The sequence below is a fragment of the Panthera pardus genome, unplaced genomic scaffold (assembly GCF_024362965.1).
Source record: "Panthera pardus isolate Hobbes unplaced genomic scaffold, ASM2436296v1 HiC_scaffold_8, whole genome shotgun sequence".
Classification (NCBI taxonomy): Eukaryota; Metazoa; Chordata; class Mammalia; order Carnivora; family Felidae; genus Panthera; species Panthera pardus.
The window spans coordinates 118,845,755-118,864,006 of record NW_026527013.1 but is presented as its reverse complement, the minus strand read 5'-3'; the positions used below and the strand labels follow the sequence as shown (position 1 = coordinate 118,864,006).

The 18,252-nt window shown below is 38.3% G+C and overlaps 1 protein-coding gene and 1 non-coding gene across 2 annotated transcripts in view; both read left to right on the top strand.

The window, feature by feature from the left end:
• The window catches only part of HIBADH (3-hydroxyisobutyrate dehydrogenase), a 109,681-nt gene that overhangs the window by 8,610 nt on the left and 82,819 nt on the right, over positions 1-18,252 (top strand). The window contains exons 2-4 of the mRNA XM_019443677.2: positions 3,689-3,849; positions 13,075-13,184; positions 15,893-16,014. Coding sequence (XP_019299222.1) covers positions 3,689-3,849; positions 13,075-13,184; positions 15,893-16,014 — 393 coding nt within the window. The remainder of the gene's footprint in view (positions 1-3,688; positions 3,850-13,074; positions 13,185-15,892; positions 16,015-18,252) is intronic.
• Positions 7,503-7,575, top strand: TRNAK-CUU (transfer RNA lysine (anticodon CUU)). The gene has a single exon. It is a non-coding gene; the product is annotated as a tRNA-Lys (tRNA).

Here is an 18,252-nt window from a genome sequence, read left to right as displayed (position 1 = left end):
TATAATTAGTTATAATATTTCTAAGTCTGTGGGACATCTTTCAGCTCATTGACAGTTCACAGTTACTTTAATTAAAATGGAGATGGTCCTTTTTCGATTTCTCCACTTAGGTTACTGATAGCATTATTTTCTTGCTGTCACCTTTGATCTTTTCCTTATTTTAGTCCATAATCCAATCTACTGCTGTGTCCTTTTACTTCTTTGAAACATCTTGAAATATTTCTCATTTCTGTCTTTTCTATGGCCACCATCTTTTATTAACTCTGACCTTATTTATGAACTCAATGTTTGCCCCCCCCCCCCCCCCCCTTATATGTTGAAATCCTAATCCCCCATGTGATGGTATTAGGATTTGGGACCTTTGGGAAGTAATTCGGTTCTAAGGGTGGAGACCTAACGAATGGGATTAGTATCCTTAGAGGCAATAGAGCTCATCCTCTCACTCTATGCTCTGTACCATTTGAGGATATAAGAAGATGGCCATATACAAGCCAGGAAGTGGGCTCTCTCCAGACACTGGATCTGTTGCCACATTGATCTTGGATGTTCTGGCTTCCAGAACTGTGAGAAGTAAATGTTAGTTGTTTAAGCCATTCAGTCTATGGTATATTTGTTATAGCAGCTCAAACGGACAAAGACAGACCTATAGTAGTATTACTATTATATTTATGGTAGTCTTTGTATTAGTCCCAATAGTTTATTTTTGCTATTGTTACCCTTGAGGAGACATATCTAGAAAAATGTTGCTAAGGCCGACAGTGTCAAAGAGATTGCTGCCTGTGGCACTGCTTCTTGCTTACAAAATATAGTCAGATTGTTTAGCATGCTTCCCAGCCTTCCACATGATGGTTGCATTGTTTGTTTCAATCTTAATTTTTGTTGTTTTGTTTCTTTGTGCATCCTCTAGGAAGAATGGAGGGCAGTGTCATACAGTGGTTAAAAGTGAAGAACTTAGAGTGAGACTTGACTGGATTTGAGTCTTGGCATTGCAGTTTAGTAAGGTCTTGGGCATTTTATTTAAATTCACTAAGTGTCACGGCTTTCAACTGAAAGGCATAATGATAAGATATGATGACAGTGCTATTTATAAAGTGCTTAGTATCTGGAAAGGAATCAAATTGCCAAGAATATTCATGTTTACTGTTACTAATTTTTTTTCTTGGCTTTCCTATTTCCTTGCATATACTCATGTTCCTTTTTTATATGGAGTTCCCTTCCTTCCTACTCTCCTTTCCATTTGAAATCCTAAAATACTCAGGTCAACTGCTGTCTTTAAGTGCCAACCAGATGAATTCTCCATTATGTCAGCACTGTTTTTTATACTTCATCCTTGACTTTCTTGTATTAGTGTTCATGTACGTAGTTTATTTCCTTTTGGATTTTAAGCTTGTTGAAAGCAAGGACTGTATGTCATTGTGTCTCCTGTGGCATCTGGCATGGTTCATCGGAGAGTTGCTTCATATTTGTTGAGTGTGTGAATGAATTGTGGTTCTGCCATACTTATTGTTTGACCTAGAGTGAGGTGCCTGTTAAATGGACTGTCTACAAATCACAGTCTTCCTAATTTCTAATGTTTTTAGTTAAATTACACCTTTCTAAGCTTAATACCATTGTCTGGCACAATAGTTATTAGCATTATTAGTTATCAGTGTTAGAGTTCTCATACAAAGTATACTTCTCATCTATTTAATATCAAAATAAAATTTCAATTAGGTGTCATTTCTCTGTCATTGAACCCCTGGTGAACCAGAAAGTCAGACACAGGACCCCTATTATACCCACAGTGTTAAACTTAGCACTGCTAAGGTGATGTTGCACAAGAATAATGCCCATATTTAATGGAAATGTTAGAGTCAATCATCAAGTGTAGGAATTAAATAAGCTTCTAACCCAAGAAGACCTCTATTTCTTTTTCTTTTCTTTTTGTTAAAGATTTTATTTTTAAGTAATCTCTACAATGTGGGGCTTGAACTCACAAGATCCAGATCCAGAGTCACACTCTCCACCAGCTGACCCAGCTAGGTGCCCTGGAAGACCTCTATTTCTTAAGCTTTAGGACTTCAAATAATTTGCTTTCAGTCAGGCTAATTGCATTTAGATTAAATTGAAGGAAGAGCAGGGATTCATCAGTTGAGAGGACCTGGAACTGAAAGGGTGACAGTGATTAGTTGGTACGCTACACAGTTTTATCATGGGAGTTTTTGGGAGACAGCAGAAATAAAGCTGGGAATGACCAGGGAAAGGGCGAGTGGAGTTATTTCTTCTCTCAGTAGTCTGGGAGCTTTTTGAGGGCAAGGACTGTATGTGTCTCGCTTCTATCTTTGAACTCTATCATAGTATTTCATGCGGTAAATATTTGTTGAGTGGAGTCCTAAATCTAGAAATGAAGAAAGAGTGTCTAAGGTTATTTTCATGGCAATGCAAAGTCCCTTTGCTCTCTCTTTCAAAAGGCATTACTTTGAATTGTGTGCCCCAGTATGGTTTCAAAAGGCCTTTTGTGAAAAAAAAATCAACTGAAACAAAACTTGCATGCAGCTCTTTAAAAACAATTTTTTTTTCCTATAAATGGAAATGCCACTCTTCTGAAAGTGCATGGAGTTGTTAACCCCAGCCACTGAAACTGTTACCCTTGCCATTTAAGGCCCATGGAAGCATCCCTGTCTTTTTTCCTGGAACCCAATTCATAAACTGGTGACTTAGTTGAAATACATTCTCCTGGGTTTAACATTTTACTAAGATTCTTAAAATACCATTGGAGGGGGTGGTTTCCATCAATGTGGGTGTAGGAAGGTAAAAAACTTTTCCATTCTTGGACCTTGTCCAAGATAGATGTTTTATTGAATATCTTCAGTGTTTCATACACATTTAAAGGAGATAATATAGATATGGGGAATCTAGAATACTTCATGTAATAGTTAAAGTACTTAACATTTTAGAAATGATAACCTTTTAAAATTTATTGTTAAAAATGATAAAGGGATGTTATAGAGGTAGAAAGCAGGAGAGAGTGCTTGAAACTATGTAGTTGTTTCCTGCAGAACTAAATAAGAAGTGTGTCCGTACATGGTTGATATCTTTATTTTTTAAAGTTTATTTATTTATTTTGAGAGAGAGAGGAAGCAGGGGAGGGGCAGAGAGAGAAGGAGAGAGAGAGAGAATCCCAAGCAAGCTCCACATTATCAGTGCAGAGCCCCTTGTGGGGCTCAAACTCTCAAACCATGAGATCACGACCTGAACGGAGATCAAGAGTCAGATACTTAACTGACTGAGCCACCCAGGCGGCCCCCATGGTTGATGTCTTTAAATGTGATTAGATCATTAGTTTAAAACTAGCATTTAACAAAAAAAATTTTTTTAATAGAAAACATATAGGGGCGGTTGGCTCAGTCGGTTAAGCATCTGACTTCGGCTCAGGTGATGATCTCACAGTTCGTGAGTTCAAGCCCTGTGTCAGGCTCTGTGCTAACAGCTCAGAGCCTGGGAGCCTGCTTTGGTTCTATGTCTCTCCCTCTGCCCATCTCCAGCTCTCACTCTGCCCCCCTCTCTCTCTTTCAAAAATAAATAAACCTTAAAAAAATAAAAAAACATTAAAACAAAATAAAAACAACAATTGACTTTCTGATATGGAATGAATGTTTACAATAAAAAAATGTCACTGCCTCTGTTGAAAGTAATTTATTGAAATCAGTGTGTTCTAGGTCAATGGCATCTAAGACTCCAGTTGGATTCATTGGACTGGGCAACATGGGGAATCCAATGGCAAAAAATCTCATGAAACATGGCTATCCACTCATTATTTATGATGTGTTCCCTGATGCATGCAAAGAGTTTCAAGATGCAGGTGAACAGGTAAGGCCTTTTCTTTATATTTGTTCTAGATTTTAATGTTTAAAAATAGGGGTGCCTGGATAGCTTGGTTGGGCGTCCACCTTTGGCTCAGGTCATGGTCTCATGGTTCGTGGGTTTGAGCCCCACGTCAGGCTCTGTGCTGACAGCTCAGAGCCTGGAGCCTGCTTGGGATTCTGTGTCTCCCGCTCTCTCTGCCCCTCCCCCACTTGCACTCTGTCTCTCTCAAAAATAAATAAACATTAAAAAAATAAATAAAAATTAAAAATAAATGTATGTTTCAATAAGTGACAACTTAGGAGTATACCCAATGGAATTGTAAACCTATTTCACTGTTGATTTTATACGTATTATGTATTTGTTGTTATATATATATATATATATATATATATATATATATGTATATGTATATGTATATGTATATTGTTGTTAACTTTGATCCAACATCGAAGTGTGCAACAAAGATTGAGGGGGATCTATTCTTGGGCAGGTGACTTGGAGTGGTTCCCAGGTTAGGTCAAAGGGGCTTGCTTTGGCTATGTGTTAGTTTTCTTTCAGTAGCATTATGGACTGTGCTGTGAAACCAGATAGTTTGGTGGAAATAGCTTCCTATGTTATTGAGGGCACAATTTGTCTTAGGACAAGAATAGGCTTAGGTGTTATCATCAATAGCCACATTATGGAAAAAGCCCAAATGTCCATCAACTGATGAATGGATAAAGAAGATGTGGTGTATATACATATACATACACAATGGAAATACTTGTCATTGATTTAAAAGAATGAGATCTTGTCATTTACAACAACGTGGATGGAACTGGATGGTATTAGGCAAAGCTAAATGAGTCAGAGAAAGATATCATATGATTTCACTTATATGTGGAATTTGAGAAACTTAACAGATGACCATACAGGAAGGGAAGGAAAAATGAGAGAAAAACAGAGGGGGAGGCAAAACATGAGACACTCATAAATACAGAGAACAAACTGAGGGTTGATGGGGGTGGGGTTTGGGGGGGGAGGGGGAAATGGGGGATGGGCATTGAGGAGGGCACTTGGGATGAACACTGATGTTGTATGCAAGTGATGAATCATGGGAATCTACTCCTGAAGCCAGGATAATACTGTATGTTAGGTAACTTGAGACTAAACTTAAACAAAATAAATAACTTCGCAATAAAGAAAAAATAGGCTTAGGAATAGGAAACCTAGTTTGAATCCCAGCTTAGATACTTCCCTGCTGTCTTAGTGGGGGCAAGTTAGTTCACCTCCGCTGATTTCCTCATCTGTAAAATGGGAATGTGGACAACCTATGTCATTAGAGTATGAGGCTTAAAGGAGAGAATATATGTGAATGTACTTCATAAATATTTTATGGCAGGACTTTATGAATAAATATGTTATTGGCCATAAGCCAGGAGACAACCTAGAAACACTGTGTGCCCTAATGGATTACAGAGCTGAGTTAGGACAGACCTCTAGTGTTTTGTTTTTAGGCTATCGTTTCAAGAATATTTGGACTAGAATATATCCTGTTAGATGATAGCATCCACTGGTCAGGTCTTATTTAGATTTGTTAAAGTTTATCAATAACTCACGTGACGGGAGATCATGTATTAGTAACATGAATTTGGAGTTTTGTTTTTTGAGATATGAAGGAAATTCTTGTACAAGTTGTAGAGTGGTAACTAAGGGCTGAGTGTAATCCCAGAATTGGGAGAATACTAAAAATTTCCTGAGAGATACAGAAAACAGTGAGAGGAAAAATAAAATTAAACAGCTCACTTCTGGATGATAGACTTGATGGAAATGCTAAGAAATGTAATGCTTATGCACAGAGCAATTTTAGGTTTCCAGAGATTTCTACCTTAGGGCAGCACATGCAGGTCGAATACCTACTCTAGCCGTGCACATAGTGCTGTGGAGAATGAAACAGGTTGAGTTGGATGTGGCAGGGTATTAGGTGCGTCTCAGGTGGCAAGACTAAATAATATGACAAGGGAGTTTCTTTAAAATTGTGTTTGGACTTTAATAAAGTACTGAAGCAGTTTTTGATGAGGAACGAATAATTAACTATTAAGAGTCCTTTCATTTCACACAGGAACTATAAAAATATTGTAGATAATCTTTGCTTACCTCCAAACAGAAATGGCATAGACTGAAATGAAAGTCACAGAGACAGGATCTCTCAGATCCCTAAATAGAAACAAGAAGATTCTAGGACAGAGACTAGTCATTGGATTTTCCTTTCCCCCACCCTCTTCCTTGAGATATATAAGTGGGTGTGAGGAAGGAAAGAAGATGGATTCTGGGCAGCTACTCCTCCCAGATTAGTGAAGAGTGAAGACTTGCCTCAGCCTCTTGTCTGTAGCTCCCATCCCTGCCCCCGGCACACGGTGGGAAAAGTTCTGTGGATGGTTCACACTGAGGAAACAGCCCGAAAGAGAGAATGCTCTGTTCCCGCATCTTCTCTCCCTCACATCTCAGGTTCCCCTAAGACCTTGGCTCTGTGAGGTCCTCTGAGTGTTGATTGTAAGAGCAGTGGACGGTAGGAGAATGTGAAACTTCGGTGAATGAAAGGAGAAAGATAAAGGCTAAGAAAGCTTTGGGCCTGAGAGGAAAATACCATGCCATAATAAAAGGAAGACATTTGTTGGTAAGTGATTTGTGCCGCCAGCCTAAACAACATTTTGAATGGTGGCAGTGTCCTTTGAACAAGTGTGATTTCCTAAGAGCACTACTTTGAAAGGTAATGTTAATATCAACGAATAAGTTCTGGTATATTGAAGTGTCAGTGTTATTATTTCATAGCTATATTTAAATTTGTAAAATGTTGGGCAAAAGAAAAAATGGGTTTCATTCTGCTGCTAAAAAAGCAAAGGCCAGATTTGGAACGGGATGGAAAAATGTAGGTGAAAATCTTGAAACTTCTTGCCGCCGTGCACAACAGTGTAACGGAAGGTTTAATGGTTCAACGGTTCAGAGCCTATTTGTGTTGACGCTTCCGTTTTGAGAACACGTGTCCCCTGCCTTTCTCCCAATATTGCTGTGTCAGGTGAAGCTGATAAAATGGCAGCCAAAGAAAACAAGTCCTCCCCACGCCCCCCCCCCCTCCGTCCCACCCCCCACAAAGATTGCACAGACTGGCTAATTGGTTTCTAATGTTGACTGTGCTTTCAGTGGGAAATTTGCAGGGAGAGAAAGTCCCAAAATAGAGATATCTGGATCAAAAAGCAACCAGCTGGTTCTAACGATCTTTGGACATTTCCTCGAAGAAGTGCTTTTTCTTTTTTAAAAAGCAAAAAGTGGGGATTTGGCATTTGATGTAACCTAGAGTTGGGCGAGTGGTCCGAGGCACAGTCGAATTTGGGCACAGGTGTAATCAGATTCCTTTCTGTCTGCCTCTTGTCTCTGCTTTGCTCAGCGGCTCACCCCTCTCCTCAAGGTGCAAGATGGACACCTGCTGTATCAGCTGAAGAAATGCTTTAGAATGTTCTGATCCTGCTTCAAGCCTTAGCTAGTGGTAGAAGGGTTATGAAGGAACCCTAGATGGGTTATGAAGGAAATAAAGACTTGACATGATAAAAATCTTTGACATGTTTGATGGTATTTAATCAATGTATTTGTGCCTTTAAATGTTAACCTATTCTAGGGGTGCCTGGCTGGCTCAGTCGGTAGAGCATGAGACTCTTGATCTTGGGGTCATGAGTTCAAGCCCCACGTTGGGCACAGAGTTCATTAAAATAAAAAAAGTTTGGGGCGCCTGGGTGGCTCAGTCGGTAGAGCGTCCGACTTTGGCTCAGGTCATGATCTCACGGTTCATGAGTTTGAGCCCCACGTCGGGCTCTGTGCTGTCAGTTCAGAGCCTGGAGCCTGCTTCGGATTCTGTGTCTCCCTCTCTCTCTGCCCCTTCCCCGCTCACGCTCTGTCTCTCTCTGTCTCTCAAAAATGAATAAACATTAAAAAAAAAATTATAAAATAAAAAAAGGTTGACCTATTTTGAAAGGGCATTTATAATTGGTTAAATATGTTATTTGTGGTCATTTCCATAAAAATGTGGGTATTCCTCTTTCAATATCCTTTTATCATATCCCTATTTCTGTTGGAAACTCAGGTTTAACCTACAATGATGCATCATTTCAGCTTTTAGAATCTTTTATGAGAATGTAACCCATGGTAGTTATCAAGCTTTTGTATGTTAGAAATCATGAATTGATAAATTGTGAATTCAGTGATATAAAAATATAAACCCTGGAGGGTTTAAGCTTTGCCTGGGCTTAAATCTCGGCTCTACTATATGCTGGCTGTGTGACTTTGGACAGATTATTTATTTAACCTCTCTCTGCTTAAATTTCCTCATATTATAAAATGGGGATAATAACACTACCTTTTTAGTCCTGGAGAACCTAACACATAGAAAGTGCTGGCTTTGCTGTCGTTATGGTGGTTGTTATATCTCTACCATTTTGGTGTCATCACTGAGTCCAGAGTGCTTTGGAAGAGAGCTAGAGACATATTTTTAAATGAAAGAATGATGGAAAAAATTCAAACCGAACTAGGAGATAAAGTGAGTTGACAGCATCCCAGGTTAAGGATATATTCTGGTCTGTTCCTTCCATCCCACTTTTATTTTGCAAAAGATACTGATTTCTCTTTTTAAGCAGTAGCATCAAGGGCATACGACTTGTGCTTCATTTTCATTTTTGTTGTCTAGGAATTTCCTTGGAGATGCTGCTGATCTATGCCAAAAGGCTTGGGACTTATATCATTTCTGTGTGCGTTTTCTGCTGGATGAACGAGGCTTAATTAGATGGTCTCTTCTTTTGTTTTCTCTTTAAAAACTTGGACACTTCATCTTGTTATTCCTGGGTTGTAAGGCCGAGCATGTTTGGTTAAGTAATTCTCTTGGGATGTAAGCTGGCATCCACTCGGTTCTTGTTAAATGAGAACTTTAAAAGCCTCTTGCTGAGTGGGCTCCATCATGGTTGACCAAATGTTTCAAGATGTAGGCACAAACTGTTTTTGTCAGTTTTTCAAATGTAGTGTAATTTTGAAGTAACAGTATGCTTTTCTATTTGGAAAGATTAAAAAACGTGGAGTGAATGGTTGTCTGCTTCCGATGGTTATGTGAAAAGGAGGTGCTGTTCCTTTAGATTACTCTGGGCCTACATGCTTTCATCCTCCCTCCTTCCCCCAACCCAGCAAAGCAGATTTTGTCTTTAATTCATCCCTTCTTCTATGCATTACATACCATTACATGCCATTGATGGGTCCTGGCATACAGATGAATCTAAATCCAGAGAAATAGGCGACAAAAATTCTTTTTTAAAAAACATTTTTAAAAATTTAATTAATTGATTTATTTTTTAAATTTACACCCAAATTAGTTAGCATATAGTGCAACAATGATTTCAGGAGTAGATTCCTTAATGCCCCTTACCCATTTAACCCATCCCCTCTCCCACAACCCCTCCAGTAACCCTCTGTTTGTTCTCCATATTTAAGAGTCTCTTCTGTTTTGTCCCCCTCCGTGTTTTTATATTATTTTTGTTTGCCTTCCCTTATGTTCATCTGTTTTGTCTCTTAAAGTCCTCATGTGAGTGAAGTCATATGACATTTGTCTTTCTCTGACTAATTTCACTTAGCATAATACCTTCCGGTTCCATCCATGTAGTTGCAAATGGCAAATTTCATTCTTTTTGATTGCCAAGCAATACTCCATTGAATATATATATACCATGTTATCTTTATCCATTCATCCATCAGTGGATATTTGGGCTCTTTCCATACTTTGGCTATTGTCGAAAGTGCTGCTATAAGCACTGGGGTGCATGTGTCCCTTCGAAACAGCACCCCTGTATCCCTTGGATAAATACCTAGTAGTGTAATTGCTGGGTTGTAGGGTATTTCCATACTGTTTTCCAGAGTGGCTGCACCAGCTTGCATTCCCAGGCGACAAAAATTCTTAAAGACTAAAGATATTGTGATACACATGGGAACAACTCTCCTATACTTAAAATTGAGATAATGGAAAAATAGAGACATCCTAATTCATAATAATTTAAGAGTGAGGCAGTTGGAATTAGCAAGAGATCTGTCTACATGGTTATGGCAGGGCAGAGCCATGGTCCAGAGTCAGACAGGGAGGTGTAGAAACATCTTGCTAATAATGCTGGACCTTTGTACTGACCACTGTAGATGCAGCCTATCCAACCTCTCCCACAGAGGCTATACCTTCCAAGAACCTAAGGTTACTAAATGTGAAAATTTCTTTGCCTAAGTTTCCTTTCTACTCTGGGATAGAAACCCTTAAAGAGAACCCAAATCACTATTCTTGTAGATTCAGAAACTGAAGCCAGAGAGGTTAAGTTATCTGCACAAAGTCACACATTGGCTTAGTGGCTGAGCTGCAACTAAACCTGGGTCTCTTGGGGTGCCTGGGTGGCTCAGTCGGTTAAGCATCCAACATCGGCTCAGGTCATGGTCTCACGGGTGGTGGGTTCAAGCCCCTTGTCAGGCTCTGTGCTGACAGCTCAGGGCCTAGAGTCTGCCTTGGATTCTGTGTCTCCCTTTTTCTCTGCCCCTCTGTCGCCCTCTCTCTCTCTCTCTCAAATAAATAATAAACATTAAAAAAAATTTAAACTTGGGTCTCTAGCTTCCCAAATTAGTGTTCCTTTCAGTGATCCATGCTGTCTTTGCTTATCCATTCAATTAGTAAATGTAATTGAAGGGACTCTAATTAGTTTGGCTCCTAAAGACTTCTGTGGTTAGTGTCAGACTGGCAACAAGGTTTGTCGTCCCCCCTGCCCGCCCCCCAGCTTTTGAGTCATGGCCAAATTTTGTCAATTATTTCAGAGGCTTGAAGACATCACGTGGAAGTCAAGATGATTTGAATAGCTGGACACACATGTCTGTCTATCTGTCTGATAAACACGCCTTCTGTAGTGCAAATTAGAGACTGTTATAATGTACCAAATGTAGATAGTCATTAGATACGGAGCAGTTGTGGCCAGTGCAGTGGTGACATTCCAGCTATCAGTATCATTGTGTGTTTTTTCCGGACCTGTGAGCTTTGACACCACTTTCCTATATAATTGAGGGGTTAGCAGTACTCTGGCAACCCAGGCATCCCAAGAAGCAGATGCTAGGGATGCAGGGGGCTGATTGGGCACCCCATGCACTTGGCAGTTGCATGAATAGGCACTGCCAGTTCATGGGTATGAGAAGCTTGGAGGTGTGAAGTACATTTAGATCTGTGAACTAATTGTTGGTGTCCCTGAGGGCACCTCTCAAGGAGTTGTCTAGGTGAAATCGACTTTCCTTCAATGGAAGAGACTCACCGAATTCCTAAGGGAGAGTCTGAAATTGACTCTTAGACCTCAGGGCTTACCGCAGTCCCTGAAAGATCAAGAGAGTTGGAGCTGATCATGGAAGGAAAGGCCACTGAAAGGTATGCCATCGTCTTGCACTGTTTGTATTACTTCATTTAAGGAGGGATGAACAGAGGAGGCTGTCTGTGGAACCCGTCTTTTTGATGCAGTCCAGGAGTAGAGAAATAGGACTCCTATAGCTTTTCCTTTTTTTATACTCATCTTCCTGAGCTGTTTTTCTTGAGTACACTTGAACCGTTTGCCAGCAAAGAGTCTCCTTCTTTTGAATCTCAGCATTTGGGCGTAGGAAAGGTTTTTACGTAACTGGAGTATTTCTTCGTAATTGCGTGGAAAAAATTTTTTCTTTCAGAACTTTTAGGGCAAATCCTGATGAGGTATCAAAATGTACATGTTGAATGTGCTGCACTGTAGACTCTAAAATGCCATATTGCCTTTAGAATGAAACACTGGAAGAGAGAGAATATCTGTTTTTTTGTCTTGGGGTGTGAGATATTTTATGTTATCATTTGATATTAATATACAGAATGTTAGGATACTTGACCGCCTGCAATTTTAAAATAGGACTTAGGAAATTATGTTAAAACTGCATCTAGAATTTGATTTAGGAGCTAATAGTCTTCTAGGGAAAATTGGATTGTGGTCACTTCTATCTCACAATATTGAAATCACACACTGCCTTCCCATTCTTTCCCTCTCATCAACTGCACATCAAAGACAAAAAGAAAGCATTAGGTATAATTCTGCCATACGCAAAACAGAGGCATTCCCATTTCCAGGATGCTTACGTTTCCTTCACGTTTCCTAGCAGAAAATATGTCCATTTTTAATACATATGTACACCATTCTACAGAGAAATCTGCAGTTATCCCCCTGGTAGCCGTTTGTCTTTTTTTAAAGAGAGAAAAACCTTTAGAGGAGCTTTTGTCACAATTGGGGTGGTGGATTCTTCCTGTTAAAGGAGAGTTTGACTCAAGAAGTGAACTCCCAGTCTCTTCTGACCTCTTCGGTTGCCAGCTGGCTGGCGAGGCGTATCAGGGTGCACATGGGAGAGAGTGCAAGGGTTTGGGGGAACGTGGGTGAGGGCATGTACATCTGTGCGTGCATGCACACGTACAGAGGATGGACGGTCACCTTCCTTTACGGTATGTTTGTAGTCATCATAAGGCAGAAATGAGGGCGGGAGTGAGAGAGCGGACCTTGATGCCCGTTTGTATGTCTTGTGTCTGTAGTTTCCACATGTGTCCTGGTAGCTTGGACGCTCAGCCTTTATGATGGTACTTACAGCTGGTACAGTTAAGTGCTCGTGTCCTTGTCCTGACCTTTTCTTTTCTGTACAGGCTTCATTTTTTCCCCCCCTTGAAAATGGAGACTAGAGAATGGTGGTAAACGGGACTTGAAATTTTACTGGGGGATTTTGCTGCCTATGAAATCACCGGTGAAGCCTATACTTTAGCTACCATCCCCGTTGCACTAGGATGTTTTTCGTAGTCAAAGCATCTACCAAAAAGTATGCTGTTTGAGAATCCAAGTTGGAGGAATCCATGAGAAGTACGTCTGTTCCCAGGACTGTTGGGTTTTGCCCTTTCCCCCTCAACTCACTTCACACTTTTTAAAATAAACAGTAGATTTGATTCCATAGAAACTGCATCTATATGTGTGTAACGAATAGCTTCTCTATTTTAGGCAGTAAGCTTTTTTTTTTTTTTGTCATTTGGAAATAAATTAGTTTTATTCACTGTCACTGTTGTCAGCATGCATAAAAAGTGAATGCTACTTGGGCTCTTGAAACTGCCTCCGTTTTAAGTTAAATAATGTGCCTTTGTAATTTTTTTTAAAGGTAGTGTCTTGCCCAGCAGATGTAGCTGAAAAAGCTGACAGAATTATTACGATGTTGCCCACCAGTATCAATGCAATAGAAGCTTATTCGGGAGCAAATGGAATTCTCAAGTATGTATCTCTCAACTGTGGAAATTTTCTTGTTATCGTAGTTCATGAATTTCATATTTGTTAACACTTTAGGAAATTACAATGATGTCCGTTAAAACTTTCTATACTGTTTTCTTGTTTCTGAAAAGTGAATGGTGTGGTTTCTCTCTCATTGTAAAGGGTTTCTTTTTTCACTGAAAGCAAGAATGTGACTTTTGGGAATAATTTTTTTTTTTGCTTCTGTTTCTTTCCTTAACTCTTGGATTAAACATATGCTTTCATTGCTAACATGTTTAAGAGACTTTTAAAGCTTGCATTTTAAACTGTACAAATGTTACAAGCATAATTTTCTTATGGTTTATAGAAATTCAGGAAAAGGTTTCTATGAAAAATAAAACCAAACATTGGAAAGAACACTATTATTTAACATTTTATTATATTATAAAAAGTTATTGTATGTCCTCTGGGTTAGTACATCTGTAGTAAGAACTTTGAGAAGTTGGAATTAAAGGTTAGCAGTAGCTCTTTAAATAAAATATAATTTGGGTCAGAGTTTTCTAGCCAGTGCTTAGCTTCTCTGGCTTTGAGAACCTTTTGGTTAATTTCTGCCTATTGCCAAATCCTTGTGGTTGTGTTAGAATGACAGTGGTTGAATTTCCTATTTAATTTGCTGGTCTCTATGGTTCCTGTTTCTAACTTGTTTTGATGTTGAATTTCAGCAAGGAGAGAACAAACTGGTAGGTCCTGTAGACATACATAGGGCTAAAAGAAAGTGTTTAATTTCATGAAACTGTAATATGTGAAATTTGAGGTTTTTGGAAATTGAATTGTAACTTGCAAGCAAAAGACACTTGGCTATTAGACAGAAAACTGATAAGATAAATGTTTAGATTTCAGGGAAGGTTGAAAGACGCTCATTTTGGACAGAGCCTTGAGGCCCATGGTGTGTGTGGTCCTGAGGTGACTTAGTGGTCTCATTATCTAGTCTGTTCCAGTTATGGCCCTGCTTAATTGCCTGCTTATTTGCCTCTTCAGGAAAAGTTACTAAACTTTTGTGTGGTGACCGTTTATTAATATTCTTTGCTAAGGAATATGGTGGCCAGCTAGCAGAGCAGTTTTGTCTAGGGAGTGCTTTCATATATTGCGGCTTTACATTGGACTATAATTTGCTTTTTATGGGTGGTTCTTTATTTTCCTCTGGGTCAGGGTTATTTCCCCACACTCAGTGCATATGTAATTTTTGAGACACTTTCCCATTTGCTTCAAGATTTAAGACCCTTGGGGCACCTGGGTGGCTCAGTCAGTTGAGCATCCGACTCTTGATTTCAGCTCAAGTCATGATCTCAGGGTCCTGGAATCAAGCCTTGCATCAGGCTCTGTGCTGAGTGTGAAACCTACTTGGGGCTCTCACTCTCTCTTCCTCTGTCCCTCTGCCCTGCTTGCATTCTCTCTCTCTCTCTCTCTCTGTCAAATTAAAGAAAATATATTTAAGATCTAAGGAATGTTAATATCACATAATTAAAATTAATTATTGGTAAACATAATTCTTATGTTTTAGGTTATATCAAGTGAAGCTCCACATACTTATAGTGACCTGTAATAGAGCATGCTATTTCTTTTCTATGGAATATACCATTGCATTTGGACCAGATCAATTCATATGTTTAAAATGGTTGTTCATCACATTTTGTATGCTATTTTTTCTATAAAAAGATTTTTCTTTCTTTTAATAGTTTTTTAGCAATGATTTTCTATTTTCTTCTTCAGTATTTATATTTATTCATTTCTAATTTTCTAATCATAATTATGATTACGTGTCATCTGGATTAGTTGATCTGTAGTAAGGACTTTGGGAAGTTTGAATTAAAGGTAAGCCATAGCTCTTTAAATAAATTACAATTAAAAAAAATTTACAATTTAGGTCAGTTTCCTAGCCAGTGAAGATAGACATAGATTATAAGGGAACCATGTAGATAGATACAATCTGTACTTACAGTACAAACAAAATTGTCTTATTATAAGAATGCCATTTAGTATTGATGTAAAATATGATAGAGGAAAAGACTGTTTCCCCGCTTTGCCAATGTATATATATAAATTTACCATAAAGAGCAAAAAAACTGTATTTGTGAGATTTCTAGGTTCATTCCTATATTTTCCTTTCTGCCTCTTTGATGTTTTATTTTATCTTTAAAAAGCTGTAATTATTAACGAATATGCCACCCTCGAGCAAATGGCTGAATTTCAATGTTGTGTTTAGTCTACCTAGTGGAAAGGACATGGATATGTGAAATTGGCAACATGGCTTATTAAAGACAAATAAAATACTTTTTAAAGAGCCCAGCTATTTTACAAACAAAAATTTAAATCTTACCAAATAGACCTTTTAAAGTTAACAGGTGTTTTAAATTGCTTACCTATATTATTATGGTATTGTGTATTTCACCTAAAACCAGAATTTATAACATGTAGTTTATTAGATTATTTGGGTTTGTTTGAAAGAGTTTGGGTTTACTTTGAACTTTAATTGATCTGAAAATGAATTTGAGATTTTTAACCAGTTCTAATAATGTTTTTAATATTAAACCAAAGACCTCCTTGATATCTGGCAACTTTTAGTAGATTTTAATTCTGTAGGTGGTTGCATGAAATGTTTATGCAGAATTGCAAGCTATATTTTTAAAACCATAAACCTATAATTAAACTATTACTTTTATCTATTTACTTAGAAAAGTGAAGAAGGGCTCACTATTAATAGACTCCAGTACTATTGATCCTGCAGTTTCAAAAGAATTGGCCAAAGAAGTTGAGAAAATGGGAGCAGTTTTCATGGATGCCCCTGTTTCTGGTGGTAAGTGGCAGCTAAAATCTATGCACACCTATTTCTGTTTGTCAGAAGAAGCAATTACAATTTTCTGGTACCCAAGACATATCCACATATTTTTAGACCTGTTATGGGAGTCTCCATTTCCTCACTGAAAACAAAAACAAAACAAAATCACTTCTGTTATTCCGTATGCTCAAAAAACATTGCTTGTTCTAAGTTCAGACAAAAGGATGTCACAACCTTGAAGAGTTGTGAATTTTTGGTCCAAACTGCTATGGGTTGGGCTAGAGCTGTTCCTAGAAAATTTAACTTTTCAGAACAGATTCAAGAAGTAACTAGCTTGAATCTTCTTTTAACTGTTAAAGAAGTTGAGGAAATGGTAAAAAAGAAAAAATCATTTTGCAAGGGGAACTTTAGGCCCAGATGATTTTTTACAGGTGAATGTTACCAGAATTTCAAGGGGCAGATCATCTCCGTTTTTCTATGAACTTTTCCAGACAATAGAAAAAGAGGAAACACTGCTCAACTCATTCTGGAGACCCGTGTAACTCTGATACTTCAACCAGAAAGAGAGAGAAATGAGAGAGAAAAATTTTAGGTCTATATCAGTCATGAATACAGAAGTAGACATTTTTAAAAAGTATATTAGCAAACTAAATCCAACCATGCGTAAAAGAGATTAAACACTACAACCAGGTTTGTTTTATCTCATATGTACACAAATGACTTAATGTTAGAAAATCTATAAATATATTTCACCACATTAACATACTTAAAAATCATATGATCATCTCAGAGGACAAGGATTCTCAGTAGTAAGATTCTAAAAGCATATTATTATATCAAATATTAATAGTGGGGATCTGGGTATTTTGGGATGGTAGGATTATAGGTATTATGATTTTCCATAATTTCCAAATTTTCCAAAATTACTGTGTAATCAGATACCATACACATACATGCATGCACACACACATACATATGTGTGCATAAATATACACGTATATATGTAATTAGTTGAAGACTTGTTTCTAGCTGGAGACTTTCTAGAAAGGCTGGACTGAAGAAACCAGTCATTTGCTCAAGACCAAGACTAGATTTTTTTTTTTATTATTTTCTGTAAAATTCTAACGTAATCTGAGGAGGAAAATAAAGATTGCTAAATGGAAAGTTGTCCTTTATAAAATCATCATCTCCTTACAGTGTTAAAAAATAGCTAACAGCTAGTGTGGTACGTTGTTACAGTAATGACCTTTAATGACTCACATCTCTGAATCCACTCCGTGTATCCATTAACTCATTGACTCTGAGTTGAGCTATCTGACTTGCTTTGGCCAGTGGTATGTTAGCAAATGTTACACAGGGATAGACTTGAAAAGCACTTGGCCCTGTCTTGCTCATGGGGACTTTTCTGCTGTCACATAGAGAAGCCTGGATTAGCCTCCTAGAGACAGGCACTAACCACCAAGCGTACGAGTGAGGCCATCTTGACCAGCCAGCCAGAGTCACCTTCCCAGATGACTGCAGCTGTATTACTGAGCTCAGGCAAATGAACTGCCCAGCTACAGTTGTCCAAATTGCTCATCTACAGAATTGTGAGCAAATAAACCCACTAAGTTTGGAGTGTTATGTAGCAGTAAATAACTGATGGAGCCAATATAGTTGATATTTCCATTCTTATGTAGAACTGTTTGTTGCCTAATGGATCGATCAGTGTGCCACCTGTGCTTACATAGTCTTAAGTGTCATAAACCCTTTCTGAAGGAGAATGATAGTACCACAGTTAGCATAAAGGCCAACTTTAATGCCAAAGCTAAGACGCTAAAATGAAGTTTATTATTAAGCCAGTCCAGAAAAGAGTTTTGTTTGCTGCAAACTGGTCCGACTTGTATCTCTGTATTCCTGAGTACAAAGGAGAATGTTTGCCTAAATGCTACTGAAGTAGCCACCCTGGTGGGCTGATATGAGATACCTATATTTCTTAAGATCTGGAAAAGTAAGTTGGTAAAACTTCAGTAAATCTTACGGTGTTTTCATGGACTTGCTGGAGTTAAATATTAAATAGTATGTATAGCTTTTAAGTGTCATTTGTGCTCTTAGAATTTTTATTAGTAGAAGGGACTTCAGTAATAACTTAATTTGACTTTGTTATTTTACAGATGGGAAATTGAGATCGCAATGAGGTTAAGTGGTTTGCCCAGAGTTCTCTAGCTTGATAGCCAATCTAGACTAGAATCTTCTCTCCCAACTCAATCTGAGGAT